This window comes from Crassostrea angulata, chromosome 7 (genome assembly GCF_025612915.1).
Source record: "Crassostrea angulata isolate pt1a10 chromosome 7, ASM2561291v2, whole genome shotgun sequence".
NCBI classification, from domain to species: domain Eukaryota; kingdom Metazoa; phylum Mollusca; class Bivalvia; order Ostreida; family Ostreidae; genus Magallana; species Magallana angulata.
The window spans coordinates 20,002,585-20,023,678 of NC_069117.1; the positions used below are offsets into that span (position 1 = coordinate 20,002,585).

The 21,094-nt window shown below is 39.2% G+C and overlaps 8 protein-coding genes across 8 annotated transcripts; 3 read left to right on the top strand and 5 right to left on the bottom strand.

Annotated features, from left to right (window-relative positions):
* Positions 1-1,585: 1,585 nt before the first annotated feature.
* On the bottom strand, positions 1,586-9,750 carry LOC128157070 (uncharacterized). The gene is made up of 5 exons (XM_052819427.1): positions 9,291-9,750; positions 7,163-7,550; positions 5,808-6,074; positions 3,838-4,207; positions 1,586-2,456 (listed from the first exon to the last, which is right to left on the bottom strand). Exons 1-5 carry the CDS (start codon positions 9,726-9,728, stop codon positions 1,751-1,753), a joined length of 2,169 nt encoding a protein of 722 aa, XP_052675387.1. The 5' UTR covers positions 9,729-9,750; the 3' UTR covers positions 1,586-1,750.
* On the top strand, positions 4,480-5,351 carry LOC128157147 (histone H2B-like). The gene has a single exon (XM_052819560.1). The coding sequence runs from the start codon at positions 4,482-4,484 to the stop codon at positions 4,851-4,853; it is 372 nt and encodes a 123-aa protein (XP_052675520.1). The 5' UTR covers positions 4,480-4,481; the 3' UTR covers positions 4,854-5,351.
* LOC128157148 (histone H4) lies at positions 5,735-6,122 on the bottom strand. Its single transcript, XM_052819561.1, has one exon. It carries the CDS (start codon positions 6,091-6,093, stop codon positions 5,782-5,784), a length of 312 nt encoding a protein of 103 aa, XP_052675521.1. The 5' UTR covers positions 6,094-6,122; the 3' UTR covers positions 5,735-5,781.
* LOC128157143 (histone H3) lies at positions 6,974-7,919 on the bottom strand. The gene has a single exon (XM_052819557.1). It carries the CDS (start codon positions 7,548-7,550, stop codon positions 7,140-7,142), a length of 411 nt encoding a protein of 136 aa, XP_052675517.1. The 5' UTR covers positions 7,551-7,919; the 3' UTR covers positions 6,974-7,139.
* A 1,535-nt stretch (positions 9,751-11,285) lies between the features above and the next one.
* LOC128157326 (histone H2A-like) lies at positions 11,286-11,748 on the bottom strand. Its single transcript, XM_052819825.1, has one exon. The coding sequence runs from the start codon at positions 11,746-11,748 to the stop codon at positions 11,368-11,370; it is 381 nt and encodes a 126-aa protein (XP_052675785.1). The 3' UTR covers positions 11,286-11,367.
* Positions 11,749-12,013: 265 nt separating this feature from the next.
* LOC128157327 (histone H2B-like) lies at positions 12,014-12,885 on the top strand. The gene has a single exon (XM_052819826.1). The coding sequence runs from the start codon at positions 12,016-12,018 to the stop codon at positions 12,385-12,387; it is 372 nt and encodes a 123-aa protein (XP_052675786.1). The 5' UTR covers positions 12,014-12,015; the 3' UTR covers positions 12,388-12,885.
* A 3,771-nt stretch (positions 12,886-16,656) lies between these two features.
* Positions 16,657-17,880, bottom strand: LOC128157324 (histone H1-delta-like). Its single transcript, XM_052819822.1, has one exon. It carries the CDS (start codon positions 17,536-17,538, stop codon positions 16,822-16,824), a length of 717 nt encoding a protein of 238 aa, XP_052675782.1. The 5' UTR covers positions 17,539-17,880; the 3' UTR covers positions 16,657-16,821.
* Positions 17,881-19,550: 1,670 nt separating this feature from the next.
* Positions 19,551-20,835, top strand: LOC128157328 (histone H2B-like). Its single transcript, XM_052819827.1, has one exon. It carries the CDS (start codon positions 19,553-19,555, stop codon positions 19,922-19,924), a length of 372 nt encoding a protein of 123 aa, XP_052675787.1. The 5' UTR covers positions 19,551-19,552; the 3' UTR covers positions 19,925-20,835.
* Positions 20,836-21,094: the final 259 nt, after the last annotated feature.

Consider the following 21,094-nt stretch of genomic DNA (forward strand, 5'->3'; position numbering starts at 1 on the left):
CTTGGTACGTGCCATCTTCGACGAGTGTCAAATGAATGAATGAGCCAGACGGTCCTCTGTATACACTTTATACCGAGTCGACGATTAACTGTCTGCTCTCCGATATCACAGCACCCCCACTAACGACAATCGCCATTGGTGATCTTGACCGAGAGAGGTGGTCAGCGATTAGTCGATAATAACCCGTTCCGATTGGCCAGGTGAAAAAATCATTTCGATCCGGCTTTTGCACAGAATTTGTGTACTCCGAAAAATATCGTCCGTGTACTTAGTGGAACAAAACTTTTATTCCAATTATAACTAAAACTTATTTGATTTACATAAAGTATTAAACACCATCTATATTCTACAGGATGTAATTGATACTTTAAAAAAAGCAAAAACAAACTGATCAATTAAATAACAACCCATTAGAATATTGCACAACTTACATTCACTCAATATTTTAACCTATTGATTCTCTGGCATTAAAATGGGAATAGTATATGCTGAATGATCATCTGATACCTCAATTCAATTACAATAAACCCAGCATCATACCCCCCCCCCCCCCCCTAATAAATAAATAAGTAAATAAAGATGTAGATTTATCAAAGAGAAACATAACAGATCTATAGTTCAGAAGATCTACGTCATATGCATTTGTATGTTTTATCATTCATGATTTAGCTAAGTAACAAAAGAACTTACTTTTATAGTTTGATTTGCACAGAAATATCCGGGCATGTAAGTCCAAAACACTAGTTGTAATTGTAAATACAGACACAATGAGAGCCACTTGATTCTGGAAAGAGAGGGGAAAAAAATCTCAGGAAGACTGTATGTTTCAAAGTTCATCATGCAAACTATAAGGTGTAGATTTCAGTTTTTTTGCTATCCTGTTCAGTGTCAAAGAAAGAAGAAAGAAAGAAAGAATAATGTAACCAGAGTAGGATCATAATAAAATAATGATAAAAAAAATGCATGTTTGTTCTCTCTCTCTCTCTCTCTCTCTCTCTCTCTCTCTCTCTCTCCGCATGTTTCCTTTCAATCAGAATTCAACATCACTAATCTTATGATAATGTGTATCAACCCACTTTCTAGTTAGTCTACATCATATATGAATGATGTACATTATTTGTTGTACTCATATTGCTTAGCCTTATAAATGTTGGATTTGAATAATGTAAATGCATGTATTTTTTTTTAGTGTATTCACTAAACAGACCTCAATCAATATCATGCAGTTAGTTGCAGGAGCAAAATAAAAAAAAAAACACACATTCATAGCTATGTTTGGTGTTTGTTTTTTCTCTCATCTCACCCCCCACCCATAATTTTTCTTTCAAATCTTCATTACTACTCCTGTAAATTTTACTACTCGACTATTCATACTCTGGTCTGTAGCCGTGAACATTATGAAAAAAGCATGCACCTTGCATTACAAACCCTTGCCATGTTACTCATTTACAATTTGCTTATATCTCCTTTTTAATATCTTATTTGTGAGTTTGTGTTGTTAATGCCCCCCCCCCCCCCCCCTTCTGAACCATACCATAGTCAGATATGAATTAATGATATGTAATAACACATTATCACAGAAAAACTAGAAGGGGCTTAATGTACCTGTATAAAGTGTATATGAATTCATTGTACTTGCATGTTTCTTTGCAACTTGCATTTGTAATTAAGACATCTTTTCGAAAAATATTGGTAGCCCTGAAAAGGGCTTTTGTTGAAGGTTTGCAATCTGCAATGATGCTATGATTGCTTATTTTTTAGCTGCTGTCTTCTTGGGAGTCTTGGCTTTCTTTGGCTTGGCTGCTGCTGCTTTTTTCGGAGTCTTGGCCTTCTTTGGCTTGGCTGCTGCCTTCTTAGGGGATTTGGCTGCCGTCTTCTTCTTGGGTGTCTTAACTTTCTTAGGTCCAGCTGCTTTCTTGGGGGACTTCTTCTTCTTCTCAGCAGTCTTTTTCTCCCCTGCCGCCTTCCTGGGCTTAAAAGCTGTGGCCTTCTTTGGTTTGGCTGCCTTGGGTTTGGTGACTTTCTTCGCCTTTGGTTTTTTCTCTGTCTTTGGCTTGTCTCCTAACTTGAAAGAGCCAGTGGCGCCTGTTCCTTTGGCTTGTTTCAGAGCGCCTTTCTTCACTCCGTTCTTGAGTGCCATTTTAAGGTGGACATTAATGGGGTTGACGTCGTTTCCCACTTTAAAGTTGGCCATTATGTACTTCAGAATGGCCTGTCTGGAAGATCCACCACGCTCTTTCAGGGATTCCAAGGCGGCCCTGATCATGTCAACGTACTTGGGGTGTGCTGCAGGTACCTTAGGCTTAGTAACCTTCTTCTTGACTGGGGTTGTGGTTGCTGTGTCTGCCATGGCTTCGGACGAAACGAAAACGCTGTACAATTCACTGCGAACTAATACGAGGAAATAGTGAAGTCTCACGCTCTCGCTGCTTTTGTTTACAGCGGGCGCGGACGTCCTCGAAAACATCCCTTAAAATCGAAGCGCATATGCATAGTAGAATCGATGTGTGTTTTGATGCCGATGTTTACATCCTTGCTGCGCCGTTTAATGAGTACCGATTGCACCTATTTTATGAAAATCACATTGTGTGGATATATCCCTACCATATCATCTGCATATTTTACGTAAATTCTCCGCTAAAGGAACTCAAATGAAAGGAAAACGTAGGACAGAGTAGCAAATTCCAACTCCAAATGCCGATAAAGTCACGCAATGTCTTTAAAATTGATAATTATTCACAGAAAATTACATTTTTTTAACGTCCAACATACAGACATAAGTGTATTGTATATCGTCTATTGTGTAGAAGGCCCATACATATCTTCTTTTTAATGAAATTCACACCAGGTCCATACACCCAGAAACACACGATACACAGAACAAGAGCAAGAGAGAATTATAAATTTTTAAAGTTGTCAGAAAGAAAAACAAATAAATAAAATAAAAAAAGAAAGAAAAAGTCGTCACTTTAATAATAATATCAAAATATTCATTGGCAAAAGTCATAGGATTTTTTGAAAAATAAAGAAAATTGAATTACATTATCTACTTTACGCGAAGTGCGATGTACAGTATAGTACGTGCAAGAAAACGGCGTTATGTTAACAAATGCACATACAGTCAAAAAGCATATCAACATAAATATAGATATACTAAGGTAGTAGTTGATCATGAATTGGGAAAAAAAACGGGTGATGAATGACGTGAATAAATAATTAGTTCATTTGTGCAATCATGAAAACATTGCCAAAACTGCAGTTTTCACGTGTGCACATCTTACTTAGACCTTAATTTGTAATGCGCAGACCATGCATACGTAGGTGAAAGTACATTCACCGTTTTGATATCAATTCAAATAGAAAAAGAATATTAATAATAATAATAATAATAAAATAACGCACACATAATCTCCCCCATGAAACACTGTATAAAATCAGAATCGGATGTCGCAATTGTTCAAGTACATATCATTCTAACATTATGCATGCATTTATATCACTAGTTTAACCAATGAGCATGATCGAGATTTGAGCTCAAATTTTAATTTTTTCACACACTAATGTATTTTTGAGGGGTAACTGATATAAATTAAATTTGTGTTTAGCATTTGAGAGCGTTGGAACAACATCAAATTGGATATTAATTGAACATGAATAGAAATTTATGTAAGAGGTTGACGGTGTGTGGCAATGCATTCAATAAACGTGTAATGGGTATCTGCATTGTACATGTGTGCTTAATTACATGCTATAGAGACATCTTTTCGAAAAATATGGGTGGCCGTGAAAACGGCCGTTTGGTACAGACAAGTCAAGTCGACAGGGCTGACTTTTTACTTGGCGGCTGGCTTCTGGGTCTTCTTGGGGAGGAGCACGGCCTGGATGTTGGGCAAAACACCACCCTGTGCGATGGTCACACCGGACAGAAGTTTGTTCAACTCCTCGTCGTTGCGGATAGCAAGCTGCAGATGACGGGGGATGATTCTGGTTTTCTTGTTGTCACGGGCTGCGTTGCCTGCCAACTCCAACACTTCAGCGGCCAAGTACTCAAGGACAGCGGCCAGATACACTGGGGCACCGGCTCCCACTCTCTCGGCGTAGTTGCCCTTCCTCAGCAGACGGTGGATACGACCAACGGGAAACTGTAGTCCGGCACGGGAAGATCGGCTCTTTGCCTTTCCCTTCACTTTGCCTCCTTTACCACGTCCTGACATTTTAGATTGGTGTGTGGGTTGGGCGCTGACAAAATTAAATCAACGAATAACACGCCATGCGCTGCGCCACTCTATTTAAACACTTCCACGGATTGAGATGATTCACCAATCACAGCGCTCGTTTTAAACGCACCTCGGGCGTCATGACCAATATGATGTTTACAAAGACGTCCGCAATTTACCTGTACGCTTCAATCCGCCTCGTGTTATATATAAATCTACCGAGAGCAATGCGCCATTCATAGTTTCAGTCTTCACACTGTAAACATGCCACCCAAAGTTGGATCTAAAGGTTCTAAGAAAGCTGCCACCAAGGCTAAGGCCCAGAGAACTGGGGACAAGAAGAAGCGCAGGAGGAGGAGGGAATCCTACGCTATCTACATCTACAAAGTCTTAAAACAGGTGCACCCTGACACTGGAGTTTCCAGCAAGGCCATGAGCATCATGAATTCTTTCGTCAATGACATCTTCGAGAGAATTGCCGCTGAGGCCTCCCGTCTGGCCCACTACAACAAACGCTCAACCATCACCAGCAGAGAAATCCAGACTGCAGTCCGCCTTCTCCTGCCAGGTGAATTGGCCAAGCATGCTGTCTCTGAAGGTACCAAAGCTGTCACCAAGTACACCAGCAGCAAGTAAACTGCAGGGATATGTAGTTGACATAACCAAACGGCCCTTTTCAGGGCCACACAATTTTTTCGAAAAGCTACCATCATTACAATACGCAGTTACTGGTACATTAAATTTGTGTTCAATAGTCATGATTGTTTCAAGACTATACATTCACTATCAAAATGAGTACCCATCTTCACAGAAACTGAAATTACAACAGGCTGTCACATCTAAGAATAAAACAGTTCTGTCTCTATTACTGTACACCAATTACTTATTGATCTTCATTATTCAATATTATCGTACAATTTAATATATCAAAACGGCGCAATCTACAATATGGTCATAAAATAATGAGCTAAACATTATCAGTGTCTGCTTTTCAATCATGATTAAAGTCAATTTCACTGCCCTATATTTTAATAGTTTTAATCCTTTTCACCATAGCAATTTAATATCATTTCAACATGTAAGATAATAAAAATACAATTCTGCAGTTTTCAATTAAAATTTCTGATTTCAATTACTTATTCTGTCATGTTTTAGACACTTACAAGAGAAATCAATGAGGGTTGGAGGATCAAATGACATGAATATATTTCTTTACATTATCATTAAATCAATGCGCAATAACTGACCTATTTAAATTTAAACAATAGTCATCTTCTGACATGTGAAATGTGGCTTACTTTAATATCATTCTTTGATTAGGCTAAGTGTAAAAGTGATTGTTCATAACTCATGTGACTTCCAACCACTCTTATTTCGAGTGCATGTGGCAGGGGAAATGAATGCTAACTCATTACTAATGACAGGTAAAAGTGTAGTATGTCTCACAGAGTGTGTCGGTGTATTTCACGGCATTTGTGATAGAGGCATCTTTTCTAAAAGTTTGGTGGCCGTTAAAACGGCCGTTTGTTTGTTGTCAGTGCTGCAAGCACACAGGAGTGGCAGTTTAACCGCCGAATCCGTAGAGGGTACGTCCCTGTCTCTTCAGAGCGTAGACAACGTCCATGGCTGTGACGGTCTTTCTCTTGGCATGCTCTGTGTATGTGACTGCATCACGGATGACGTTCTCGAGGAAGACTTTCAGGACACCACGGGTTTCCTCGTAGATGAGTCCAGAGATACGTTTAACTCCACCTCTACGTGCAAGACGACGGATGGCAGGCTTGGTGATACCCTGGATGTTGTCTCGAAGAACTTTCCTGTGACGCTTGGCGCCCCCCTTTCCAAGACCTTTTCCTCCTTTACCACGACCAGACATGTTTACGTTCAGTGAAGATGTACTGAGATGAACTTTGTTTCGCGATACCAAATTATATATAGCTTCAATTTACGACCCGTGAGAAGGCACCATACCTTGAAAAGTTCGGCAGCACAAACTAGGCGATTAGTAAAATCAACGCTGATTGGCTAAGGTATAAACCCGCCTCGGGCCTGATCTGTTATACATGGAATCCACATACACACATCTTACATATTTACTGTGTCGGTTTTCTTATCATAGTTTATACTTAATTTATATCATTAACTGTTACGAAATATTAAATATATAATACATGTTTATATAAGTGTACTGCACACCTGTACAATTCATCGAAAAGAATTAAATTGGTAATAAATGAATGTGCAGTGTGTAAAAAAAAAAACCAAAACAAAAAAAAAGGAAAAAAACCTGATCAACAGGAGGTATCAGATGGTATGAGGCAAAAGATATGGTCAGAGCCAGTAGCTAAAATCTAAGAGACATTAACTGATTTCACAAAATTAATGTAAAATATTCAAGAGACACAATATGATTCCTGTATTCCTTCTCCATAAAGGAACATACTCCTATTTTAATAATAATTAGCAGATTGACCATTAGGAACATCATGACTATGTTATAAATCCATAGTATAAGAATGATAATGGTATTTACATTTTTGTTATAATTAAAGATATCTTCTTCTTTCTTTTTTTTAATGTACACATTTGTGTTAGTTTGAGTTTTGCTCGCAGTGGGACAGTTACCATTTATAGCAATAGTTTTGACAGTTTGTGATATATCAATTTACTGTTTCTCATGTTGTCCATTTGTTAAGAAAGTTTCCACTGAAATATACCTGTATTGCTGTATTTATTTTATTCATGGGATATATATGTGTGCGTGTGTTTATGCGAGCCATCTTACATATATTTATTATAGATGAATGCACGCTTATTCAATAATTAGAGTATCAATTGTATGTAATGTGAAGGCATCTTTTCTAAAGGTTTTGGTGGCCGTGAAAACGGCCGTTTTGAGTTTGTCAAGAGACAAAAGAGAATCTAAGCTCTCTCGCCACGGATACGTCTGGCAAGCTGGATATCTTTGGGCATGATGGTGACTCTCTTGGCGTGGATAGCGCACAAGTTGGTGTCCTCAAAGAGTCCGACAAGGTAGGCTTCGCTGGCTTCCTGGAGAGCCATGACGGCTGAACTCTGGAAACGCAGGTCGGTCTTGAAGTCCTGAGCAATCTCACGGACCAGACGCTGGAATGGCAGTTTCCTGATCAGCAGCTCTGTGCTTTTCTGGTATCTCCTGATCTCACGAAGAGCGACGGTTCCTGGCCTGTATCTGTGGGGTTTCTTGACGCCACCAGTTGCTGGAGCGCTCTTACGGGCTGCCTTGGTGGCCAGTTGTTTACGTGGAGCTTTACCTCCAGTAGATTTTCTTGCGGTCTGCTTGGTACGTGCCATCTTCGACGAGTGTCAAATGAATGAATGAGCCAGACGGTCCTCTGTATACACTTTATACCGAGTCGACGATTAACTGTCTGCTCTCCGATATCACAGCACCCCCACTAACGACAATCGCCATTGGTGATCTTGACCGAGAGAGGTGGTCAGCGATTAGTCGATAATAACCCGTTCCGATTGGCCAGGTGAAAAAATCATTTCGATCCGGCTTTTGCACAGAATTTGTGTACTCCGAAAAATATCGTCCGTGTACTTAGTGGAACAAAACTTTTATTCCAATTATAACTAAAACTTATTTGATTTACATAAAGTATTAAACACCATCTATATTCTACAGGATGTAATTGATACTTTAAAAAAAGCAAAAACAAACTGATCAATTAAATAACAACCCATTAGAATATTGCACAACTTACATTCACTCAATATTTTAACCTATTGATTCTCTGGCATTAAAATGGGAATAGTATATGCTGAATGATCATCTGATACCTCAATTCAATTACAATAAACCCAGCATCATACCCCCCCCCCCCCCCTAATAAATAAATAAGTAAATAAAGATGTAGATTTATCAAAGAGAAACATAACAGATCTATAGTTCAGAAGATCTACGTCATATGCATTTGTATGTTTTATCATTCATGATTTAGCTAAGTAACAAAAGAACTTACTTTTATAGTTTGATTTGCACAGAAATATCCGGGCATGTAAGTCCAAAACACTAGTTGTAATTGTAAATACAGACACAATGAGAGCCACTTGATTCTGGAAAGAGAGGGGAAAAAAATCTCAGGAAGACTGTATGTTTCAAAGTTCATCATGCAAACTATAAGGTGTAGATTTCAGTTTTTTTGCTATCCTGTTCAGTGTCAAAGAAAGAAGAAAGAAAGAAAGAATAATGTAACCAGAGTAGGATCATAATAAAATAATGATAAAAAAAATGCATGTTTGTTCTCTCTCTCTCTCTCTCTCTCTCTCTCTCTCTCTCTCTCTCCGCATGTTTCCTTTCAATCAGAATTCAACATCACTAATCTTATGATAATGTGTATCAACCCACTTTCTAGTTAGTCTACATCATATATGAATGATGTACATTATTTGTTGTACTCATATTGCTTAGCCTTATAAATGTTGGATTTGAATAATGTAAATGCATGTATTTTTTTTTAGTGTATTCACTAAACAGACCTCAATCAATATCATGCAGTTAGTTGCAGGAGCAAAATAAAAAAAAAAACACACATTCATAGCTATGTTTGGTGTTTGTTTTTTCTCTCATCTCACCCCCCACCCATAATTTTTCTTTCAAATCTTCATTACTACTCCTGTAAATTTTACTACTCGACTATTCATACTCTGGTCTGTAGCCGTGAACATTATGAAAAAAGCATGCACCTTGCATTACAAACCCTTGCCATGTTACTCATTTACAATTTGCTTATATCTCCTTTTTAATATCTTATTTGTGAGTTTGTGTTGTTAATGCCCCCCCCCCCCCCCCCTTCTGAACCATACCATAGTCAGATATGAATTAATGATATGTAATAACACATTATCACAGAAAAACTAGAAGGGGCTTAATGTACCTGTATAAAGTGTATATGAATTCATTGTACTTGCATGTTTCTTTGCAACTTGCATTTGTAATTAAGACATCTTTTCGAAAAATATTGGTAGCCCTGAAAAGGGCTTTTGTTGAAGGTTTGCAATCTGCAATGATGCTATGATTGCTTATTTTTTAGCTGCTGTCTTCTTGGGAGTCTTGGCTTTCTTTGGCTTGGCTGCTGCTGCTTTTTTCGGAGTCTTGGCCTTCTTTGGCTTGGCTGCTGCCTTCTTAGGGGATTTGGCTGCCGTCTTCTTCTTGGGTGTCTTAACTTTCTTAGGTCCAGCTGCTTTCTTGGGGGACTTCTTCTTCTTCTCAGCAGTCTTTTTCTCCCCTGCCGCCTTCCTGGGCTTAAAAGCTGTGGCCTTCTTTGGTTTGGCTGCCTTGGGTTTGGTGACTTTCTTCGCCTTTGGTTTTTTCTCTGTCTTTGGCTTGTCTCCTAACTTGAAAGAGCCAGTGGCGCCTGTTCCTTTGGCTTGTTTCAGAGCGCCTTTCTTCACTCCGTTCTTGAGTGCCATTTTAAGGTGGACATTAATGGGGTTGACGTCGTTTCCCACTTTAAAGTTGGCCATTATGTACTTCAGAATGGCCTGTCTGGAAGATCCACCACACTCTTTCAGGGATTCCAAGGCGGCCCTGATCATGTCAACGTACTTGGGGTGTGCTGCAGGTACCTTAGGCTTAGTAACCTTCTTCTTGACTGGGGTTGTGGTTGCTGTGTCTGCCATGGCTTCGGACGAAACGAAAACGCTGTACAATTCACTGCGAACTAATACGAGGAAATAGTGAAGTCTCACGCTCTCGCTGCTTTTGTTTACAGCGGGCGCGGACGTCCTCGAAAACATCCCTTAAAATCGAAGCGCATATGCATAGTAGAATCGATGTGTGTTTTGATGCCGATGTTTACATCCTTGCTGCGCCGTTTAATGAGTACCGATTGCACCTATTTTATGAAAATCACATTGTGTGGATATATCCCTACCATATCATCTGCATATTTTACGTAAATTCTCCGCTAAAGGAACTCAAATGAAAGGAAAACGTAGGACAGAGTAGCAAATTCCAACTCCAAATGCCGATAAAGTCACGCAATGTCTTTAAAATTGATAATTATTCACAGAAAATTACATTTTTTTAACGTCCAACATACAGACATAAGTGTATTGTATATCGTCTATTGTGTAGAAGGCCCATACATATCTTCTTTTTAATGAAATTCACACCAGGTCCATACACCCAGAAACACACGATACACAGAACAAGAGCAAGAGAGAATTATAAATTTTTAAAGTTGTCAGAAAGAAAAACAAATAAATAAAATAAAAAAAGAAAGAAAAAGTCGTCACTTTAATAATAATATCAAAATATTCATTGGCAAAAGTCATAGGATTTTTTGAAAAATAAAGAAAATTGAATTACATTATCTACTTTACGCGAAGTGCGATGTACAGTATAGTACGTGCAAGAAAACGGCGTTATGTTAACAAATGCACATACAGTCAAAAAGCATATCAACATAAATATAGATATACTAAGGTAGTAGTTGATCATGAATTGGGAAAAAAAACGGGTGATGAATGACGTGAATAAATAATTAGTTCATTTGTGCAATCATGAAAACATTGCCAAAACTGCAGTTTTCACGTGTGCACATCTTACTTAGACCTTAATTTGTAATGCGCAGACCATGCATACGTAGGTGAAAGTACATTCACCGTTTTGATATCAATTCAAATAGAAAAAGAATATTAATAATAATAATAATAATAAAATAACGCACACATAATCTCCCCCATGAAACACTGTATAAAATCAGAATCGGATGTCGCAATTGTTCAAGTACATATCATTCTAACATTATGCATGCATTTATATCACTAGTTTAACCAATGAGCATGATCGAGATTTGAGCTCAAATTTTAATTTTTTCACACACTAATGTATTTTTGAGGGGTAACTGATATAAATTAAATTTGTGTTTAGCATTTGAGAGCGTTGGAACAACATCAAATTGGATATTAATTGAACATGAATAGAAATTTATGTAAGAGGTTGACGGTGTGTGGCAATGCATTCAATAAACGTGTAATGGGTATCTGCATTGTACATGTGTGCTTAATTACATGCTATAGAGACATCTTTTCGAAAAATATGGGTGGCCGTGAAAACGGCCGTTTGGTACAGACAAGTCAAGTCGACAGGGCTGACTTTTTACTTGGCGGCTGGCTTCTGGGTCTTCTTGGGGAGGAGCACGGCCTGGATGTTGGGCAAAACACCACCCTGTGCGATGGTCACACCGGACAGAAGTTTGTTCAACTCCTCGTCGTTGCGGATAGCAAGCTGCAGATGACGGGGGATGATTCTGGTTTTCTTGTTGTCACGGGCTGCGTTGCCTGCCAACTCCAACACTTCAGCGGCCAAGTACTCAAGGACAGCGGCCAGATACACTGGGGCACCGGCTCCCACTCTCTCGGCGTAGTTGCCCTTCCTCAGCAGACGGTGGATACGACCAACGGGAAACTGTAGTCCGGCACGGGAAGATCGGCTCTTTGCCTTTCCCTTCACTTTGCCTCCTTTACCACGTCCTGACATTTTAGATTGGTGTGTGGGTTGGGCGCTGACAAAATTAAATCAACGAATAACACGCCATGCGCTGCGCCACTCTATTTAAACACTTCCACGGATTGAGATGATTCACCAATCACAGCGCTCGTTTTAAACGCACCTCGGGCGTCATGACCAATATGATGTTTACAAAGACGTCCGCAATTTACCTGTACGCTTCAATCCGCCTCGTGTTATATATAAATCTACCGAGAGCAATGCGCCATTCATAGTTTCAGTCTTCACACTGTAAACATGCCACCCAAAGTTGGATCTAAAGGTTCTAAGAAAGCTGCCACCAAGGCTAAGGCCCAGAGAACTGGGGACAAGAAGAAGCGCAGGAGGAGGAGGGAATCCTACGCTATCTACATCTACAAAGTCTTAAAACAGGTGCACCCTGACACTGGAGTTTCCAGCAAGGCCATGAGCATCATGAATTCTTTCGTCAATGACATCTTCGAGAGAATTGCCGCTGAGGCCTCCCGTCTGGCCCACTACAACAAACGCTCAACCATCACCAGCAGAGAAATCCAGACTGCAGTCCGCCTTCTCCTGCCAGGTGAATTGGCCAAGCATGCTGTCTCTGAAGGTACCAAAGCTGTCACCAAGTACACCAGCAGCAAGTAAACTGCAGGGATATGTAGTTGACATAACCAAACGGCCCTTTTCAGGGCCACACAATTTTTTCGAAAAGCTACCATCATTACAATACGCAGTTACTGGTACATTAAATTTGTGTTCAATAGTCATGATTGTTTCAAGACTATACATTCACTATCAAAATGAGTACCCATCTTCACAGAAACTGAAATTACAACAGGCTGTCACATCTAAGAATAAAACAGTTCTGTCTCTATTACTGTACACCAATTACTTATTGATCTTCATTATTCAATATTATCGTACAATTTAATATATCAAAACGGCGCAATCTACAATATGGTCATAAAATAATGAGCTAAACATTATCAGTGTCTGCTTTTCAATCATGATTAAAGTCAATTTCACTGCCCTATATTTTAATAGTTTTAATCCTTTTCACCATAGCAATTTAATATCATTTCAACATGTAAGATAATAAAAATACAATTCTGCAGTTTTCAATTAAAATTTCTGATTTCAATTACTTATTCTGTCATGTTTTAGACACTTACAAGAGAAATCAATGAGGGTTGGAGGATCAAATGACATGAATATATTTCTTTACATTATCATTAAATCAATGCGCAATAACTGACCTATTTAAATTTAAACAATAGTCATCTTCTGACATGTGAAATGTGGCTTACTTTAATATCATTCTTTGATTAGGCTAAGTGTAAAAGTGATTGTTCATAACTCATGTGACTTCCAACCACTCTTATTTCGAGTGCATGTGGCAGGGGAAATGAATGCTAACTCATTACTAATGACAGGTAAAAGTGTAGTATGTCTCACAGAGTGTGTCGGTGTATTTCACGGCATTTGTGATAGAGGCATCTTTTCTAAAAGTTTGGTGGCCGTTAAAACGGCCGTTTGTTTGTTGTCAGTGCTGCAAGCACACAGGAGTGGCAGTTTAACCGCCGAATCCGTAGAGGGTACGTCCCTGTCTCTTCAGAGCGTAGACAACGTCCATGGCTGTGACGGTCTTTCTCTTGGCATGCTCTGTGTATGTGACTGCATCACGGATGACGTTCTCGAGGAAGACTTTCAGGACACCACGGGTTTCCTCGTAGATGAGTCCAGAGATACGTTTAACTCCACCTCTACGTGCAAGACGACGGATGGCAGGCTTGGTGATACCCTGGATGTTGTCTCGAAGAACTTTCCTGTGACGCTTGGCGCCCCCCTTTCCAAGACCTTTTCCTCCTTTACCACGACCAGACATGTTTACGTTCAGTGAAGATGTACTGAGATGAACTTTGTTTCGCGATACCAAATTATATATAGCTTCAATTTACGACCCGTGAGAAGGCACCATACCTTGAAAAGTTCGGCAGCACAAACTAGGCGATTAGTAAAATCAACGCTGATTGGCTAAGGTATAAACCCGCCTCGGGCCTGATCTGTTATACATGGAATCCACATACACACATCTTACATATTTACTGTGTCGGTTTTCTTATCATAGTTTATACTTAATTTATATCATTAACTGTTACGAAATATTAAATATATAATACATGTTTATATAAGTGTACTGCACACCTGTACAATTCATCGAAAAGAATTAAATTGGTAATAAATGAATGTGCAGTGTGTAAAAAAAAAAACCAAAACAAAAAAAAAGGAAAAAAACCTGATCAACAGGAGGTATCAGATGGTATGAGGCAAAAGATATGGTCAGAGCCAGTAGCTAAAATCTAAGAGACATTAACTGATTTCACAAAATTAATGTAAAATATTCAAGAGACACAATATGATTCCTGTATTCCTTCTCCATAAAGGAACATACTCCTATTTTAATAATAATTAGCAGATTGACCATTAGGAACATCATGACTATGTTATAAATCCATAGTATAAGAATGATAATGGTATTTACATTTTTGTTATAATTAAAGATATCTTCTTCTTTCTTTTTTTTAATGTACACATTTGTGTTAGTTTGAGTTTTGCTCGCAGTGGGACAGTTACCATTTATAGCAATAGTTTTGACAGTTTGTGATATATCAATTTACTGTTTCTCATGTTGTCCATTTGTTAAGAAAGTTTCCACTGAAATATACCTGTATTGCTGTATTTATTTTATTCATGGGATATATATGTGTGCGTGTGTTTATGCGAGCCATCTTACATATATTTATTATAGATGAATGCACGCTTATTCAATAATTAGAGTATCAATTGTATGTAATGTGAAGGCATCTTTTCTAAAGGTTTTGGTGGCCGTGAAAACGGCCGTTTTGAGTTTGTCAAGAGACAAAAGAGAATCTAAGCTCTCTCGCCACGGATACGTCTGGCAAGCTGGATATCTTTGGGCATGATGGTGACTCTCTTGGCGTGGATAGCGCACAAGTTGGTGTCCTCAAAGAGTCCGACAAGGTAGGCTTCGCTGGCTTCCTGGAGAGCCATGACGGCTGAACTCTGGAAACGCAGGTCGGTCTTGAAGTCCTGAGCAATCTCACGGACCAGACGCTGGAATGGCAGTTTCCTGATCAGCAGCTCTGTGCTTTTCTGGTATCTCCTGATCTCACGAAGAGCGACGGTTCCTGGCCTGTATCTGTGGGGTTTCTTGACGCCACCAGTTGCTGGAGCGCTCTTACGGGCTGCCTTGGTGGCCAGTTGTTTACGTGGAGCTTTACCTCCAGTAGATTTTCTTGCGGTCTGCTTGGTACGTGCCATCTTCGACGAGTGTCAAATGAATGAATGAGCCAGACGGTCCTCTGTATACACTTTATACCGAGTCGACGATTAACTGTCTGCTCTCCGATATCACAGCACCCCCACTAACGACAATCGCCATTGGTGATCTTGACCGAGAGAGGTGGTCAGCGATTAGTCGATAATAACCCGTTCCGATTGGCCAGGTGAAAAAATCATTTCGATCCGGCTTTTGCACAGAATTTGTGTACTCCGAAAAATATCGTCCGTGTACTTAGTGGAACAAAACTTTTATTCCAATTATAACTAAAACTTATTTGATTTACATAAAGTATTAAACACCATCTATATTCTACAGGATGTAATTGATACTTTAAAAAAAGCAAAAACAAACTGATCAATTAAATAACAACCCATTAGAATATTGCACAACTTACATTCACTCAATATTTTAACCTATTGATTCTCTGGCATTAAAATGGGAATAGTATATGCTGAATGATCATCTGATACCTCAATTCAATTACAATAAACCCAGCATCATACCCCCCCCCCCCCCCCTAATAAATAAATAAGTAAATAAAGATGTAGATTTATCAAAGAGAAACATAACAGATCTATAGTTCAGAAGATCTACGTCATATGCATTTGTATGTTTTATCATTCATGATTTAGCTAAGTAACAAAAGAACTTACTTTTATAGTTTGATTTGCACAGAAATATCCGGGCATGTAAGTCCAAAACACTAGTTGTAATTGTAAATACAGACACAATGAGAGCCACTTGATTCTGGAAAGAGAGGGGAAAAAAATCTCAGGAAGACTGTATGTTTCAAAGTTCATCATGCAAACTATAAGGTGTAGATTTCAGTTTTTTTGCTATCCTGTTCAGTGTCAAAGAAAGAAGAAAGAAAGAAAGAATAATGTAACCAGAGTAGGATCATAATAAAATAATGATAAAAAAAATGCATGTTTGTTCTCTCTCTCTCTCTCTCTCTCTCTCTCTCTCTCTCTCTCTCCGCATGTTTCCTTTCAATCAGAATTCAACATCACTAATCTTATGATAATGTGTATCAACCCACTTTCTAGTTAGTCTACATCATATATGAATGATGTACATTATTTGTTGTACTCATATTGCTTAGCCTTATAAATGTTGGATTTGAATAATGTAAATGCATGTATTTTTTTTTAGTGTATTCACTAAACAGACCTCAATCAATATCATGCAGTTAGTTGCAGGAGCAAAATAAAAAAAAAAACACACATTCATAGCTATGTTTGGTGTTTGTTTTTTCTCTCATCTCACCCCCCACCCATAATTTTTCTTTCAAATCTTCATTACTACTCCTGTAAATTTTACTACTCGACTATTCATACTCTGGTCTGTAGCCGTGAACATTATGAAAAAAGCATGCACCTTGCATTACAAACCCTTGCCATGTTACTCATTTACAATTTGCTTATATCTCCTTTTTAATATCTTATTTGTGAGTTTGTGTTGTTAATGCCCCCCCCCCCCCCCCCCCTTCTGAACCATACCATAGTCAGATATGAATTAATGATATGTAATAACACATTATCACAGAAAAACTAGAAGGGGCTTAATGTACCTGTATAAAGTGTATATGAATTCATTGTACTTGCATGTTTCTTTGCAACTTGCATTTGTAATTAAGACATCTTTTCGAAAAATATTGGTAGCCCTGAAAAGGGCTTTTGTTGAAGGTTTGCAATCTGCAATGATGCTATGATTGCTTATTTTTTAGCTGCTGTCTTCTTGGGAGTCTTGGCTTTCTTTGGCTTGGCTGCTGCTGCTTTTTTCGGAGTCTTGGCCTTCTTTGGCTTGGCTGCTGCCTTCTTAGGGGATTTGGCTGCCGTCTTCTTCTTGGGTGTCTTAACTTTCTTAGGTCCAGCTGCTTTCTTGGGGGACTTCTTCTTCTTCTCAGCAGTCTTTTTCTCCCCTGCCGCCTTCCTGGGCTTAAAAGCTGTGGCCTTCTTTGGTTTGGCTGCCTTGGGTTTGGTGACTTTCTTCGCCTTTGGTTTTTTCTCTGTCTTTGGCTTGTCTCCTAACTTGAAAGAGCCAGTGGCGCCTGTTCCTTTGGCTTGTTTCAGAGCGCCTTTCTTCACTCCGTTCTTGAGTGCCATTTTAAGGTGGACATTAATGGGGTTGACGTCGTTTCCCACTTTAAAGTTGGCCATTATGTACTTCAGAATGGCCTGTCTGGAAGATCCACCACGCTCTTTCAGGGATTCCAAGGCGGCCCTGATCATGTCAACGTACTTGGGGTGTGCTGCAGGTACCTTAGGCTTAGTAACCTTCTTCTTGACTGGGGTTGTGGTTGCTGTGTCTGCCATGGCTTCGGACGAAACGAAAACGCTGTACAATTCACTGCGAACTAATACGAGGAAATAGTGAAGTCTCACGCTCTCGCTGCTTTTGTTTACAGCGGGCGCGGACGTCCTCGAAAACATCCCTTAAAATCGAAGCGCATATGCATAGTAGAATCGATGTGTGTTTTGATGCCGATGTTTACATCCTTGCTGCGCCGTTTAATGAGTACCGATTGCACCTATTTTATGAAAATCACATTGTGTGGATATATCCCTACCATATCATCTGCATATTTTACGTAAATTCTCCGCTAAAGGAACTCAAATGAAAGGAAAACGTAGGACAGAGTAGCAAATTCCAACTCCAAATGCCGATAAAGTCACGCAATGTCTTTAAAATTGATAATTATTCACAGAAAATTACATTTTTTTAACGTCCAACATACAGACATAAGTGTATTGTATATCGTCTATTGTGTAGAAGGCCCATACATATCTTCTTTTTAATGAAATTCACACCAGGTCCATACACCCAGAAACACACGATACACAGAACAAGAGCAAGAGAGAATTATAAATTTTTAAAGTTGTCAGAAAGAAAAACAAATAAATAAAATAAAAAAAGAAAGAAAAAGTCGTCACTTTAATAATAATATCAAAATATTCATTGGCAAAAGTCATAGGATTTTTTGAAAAATAAAGAAAATTGAATTACATTATCTACTTTACGCGAAGTGCGATGTACAGTATAGTACGTGCAAGAAAACGGCGTTATGTTAACAAATGCACATACAGTCAAAAAGCATATCAACATAAATATAGATATACTAAGGTAGTAGTTGATCATGAATTGGGAAAAAAAACGGGTGATGAATGACGTGAATAAATAATTAGTTCATTTGTGCAATCATGAAAACATTGCCAAAACTGCAGTTTTCACGTGTGCACATCTTACTTAGACCTTAATTTGTAATGCGCAGACCATGCATACGTAGGTGAAAGTACATTCACCGTTTTGATATCAATTCAAATAGAAAAAGAATATTAATAATAATAATAATAATAAAATAACGCACACATAATCTCCCCCATGAAACACTGTATAAAATCAGAATCGGATGTCGCAATTGTTCAAGTACATATCATTCTAACATTATGCATGCATTTATATCACTAGTTTAACCAATGAGCATGATCGAGATTTGAGCTCAAATTTTAATTTTTTCACACACTAATGTATTTTTGAGGGGTAACTGATATAAATTAAATTTGTGTTTAGCATTTGAGAGCGTTGGAACAACATCAAATTGGATATTAATTGAACATGAATAGAAATTTATGTAAGAGGTTGACGGTGTGTGGCAATGCATTCAATAAACGTGTAATGGGTATCTGCATTGTACATGTGTGCTTAATTACATGCTATAGAGACATCTTTTCGAAAAATATGGGTGGCCGTGAAAACGGCCGTTTGGTACAGACAAGTCAAGTCGACAGGGCTGACTTTTTACTTGGCGGCTGGCTTCTGGGTCTTCTTGGGGAGGAGCACGGCCTGGATGTTGGGCAAAACACCACCCTGTGCGATGGTCACACCGGACAGAAGTTTGTTCAACTCCTCGTCGTTGCGGATAGCAAGCTGCAGATGACGGGGGATGATTCTGGTTTTCTTGTTGTCACGGGCTGCGTTGCCTGCCAACTCCAACACTTCAGCGGCCAAGTACTCAAGGACAGCGGCCAGATACACTGGGGCACCGGCTCCCACTCTCTCGGCGTAGTTGCCCTTCCTCAGCAGACGGTGGATACGACCAACGGGAAACTGTAGTCCGGCACGGGAAGATCGGCTCTTTGCCTTTCCCTTCACTTTGCCTCCTTTACCACGTCCTGACATTTTAGATTGGTGTGTGGGTTGGGCGCTGACAAAATTAAATCAACGAATAACACGCCATGCGCTGCGCCACTCTATTTAAACACTTCCACGGATTGAGATGATTCACCAATCACAGCGCTCGTTTTAAACGCACCTCGGGCGTCATGACCAATATGATGTTTACAAAGACGTCCGCAATTTACCTGTACGCTTCAATCCGCCTCGTGTTATATATAAATCTACCGAGAGCAATGCGCCATTCATAGTTTCAGTCTTCACACTGTAAACATGCCACCCAAAGTTGGATCTAAAGGTTCTAAGAAAGCTGCCACCAAGGCTAAGGCCCAGAGAACTGGGGACAAGAAGAAGCGCAGGAGGAGGAGGGAATCCTACGCTATCTACATCTACAAAGTCTTAAAACAGGTGCACCCTGACACTGGAGTTTCCAGCAAGGCCATGAGCATCATGAATTCTTTCGTCAATGACATCTTCGAGAGAATTGCCGCTGAGGCCTCCCGTCTGGCCCACTACAACAAACGCTCAACCATCACCAGCAGAGAAATCCAGACTGCAGTCCGCCTTCTCCTGCCAGGTGAATTGGCCAAGCATGCTGTCTCTGAAGGTACCAAAGCTGTCACCAAGTACACCAGCAGCAAGTAAACTGCAGGGATATGTAGTTGACATAACCAAACGGCCCTTTTCAGGGCCACACAATTTTTTCGAAAAGCTACCATCATTACAATACGCAGTTACTGGTACATTAAATTTGTGTTCAATAGTCATGATTGTTTCAAGACTATACATTCACTATCAAAATGAGTACCCATCTTCACAGAAACTGAAATTACAACAGGCTGTCACATCTAAGAATAAAACAGTTCTGTCTCTATTACTGTACACCAATTACTTATTGATCTTCATTATTCAATATTATCGTACAATTTAATATATCAAAACGGCGCAATCTACAATATGGTCATAAAATAATGAGCTAAACATTATCAGTGTCTGCTTTTCAATCATGATTAAAGTCAATTTCACTGCCCTATATTTTAATAGTTTTAATCCTTTTCACCATAGCAATTTAATATCATTTCAACATGTAAGATAATAAAAATACAATTCTGCAGTTTTCAATTAAAATTTCTGATTTCAATTACTTATTCTGTCATGTTTTAGACACTTACAAGAGAAATCAATGAGGGTTGGAGGATCAAATGACATGAATATATTTCTTTACATTATCATTAAATCAATGCGCAATAACTGACCTATTTAAATTTAAACAATAGTCATCTTCTGACATGTGAAATGTGGCTTACTTTAATATCATTCTTTGATTAGGCTAAGTGTAAAAGTGATTGTTCATAACTCATGTGACTTCCAACCACTCTTATTTCGAGTGCATGTGGCAGGGGAAATGAATGCTAACTCATTACTAATGACAGGTAAAAGTGTAGTATGTCTCACAGAGTGTGTCGGTGTATTTCACGGCATTTGTGATAGAGGCATCTTTTCTAAAAGTTTGGTGGCCGTTAAAACGGCCGTTTGTTTGTTGTCAGTGCTGCAAGCACACAGGAGTGGCAGTTTAACCGCCGAATCCGTAGAGGGTACGTCCCTGTCTCTTCAGAGCGTAGACAACGTCCATGGCTGTGACGGTCTTTCTCTTGGCATGCTCTGTGTATGTGACTGCATCACGGATGACGTTCTCGAGGAAGACTTTCAGGACACCACGGGTTTCCTCGTAGATGAGTCCAGAGATACGTTTAACTCCACCTCTACGTGCAAGACGACGGATGGCAGGCTTGGTGATACCCTGGATGTTGTCTC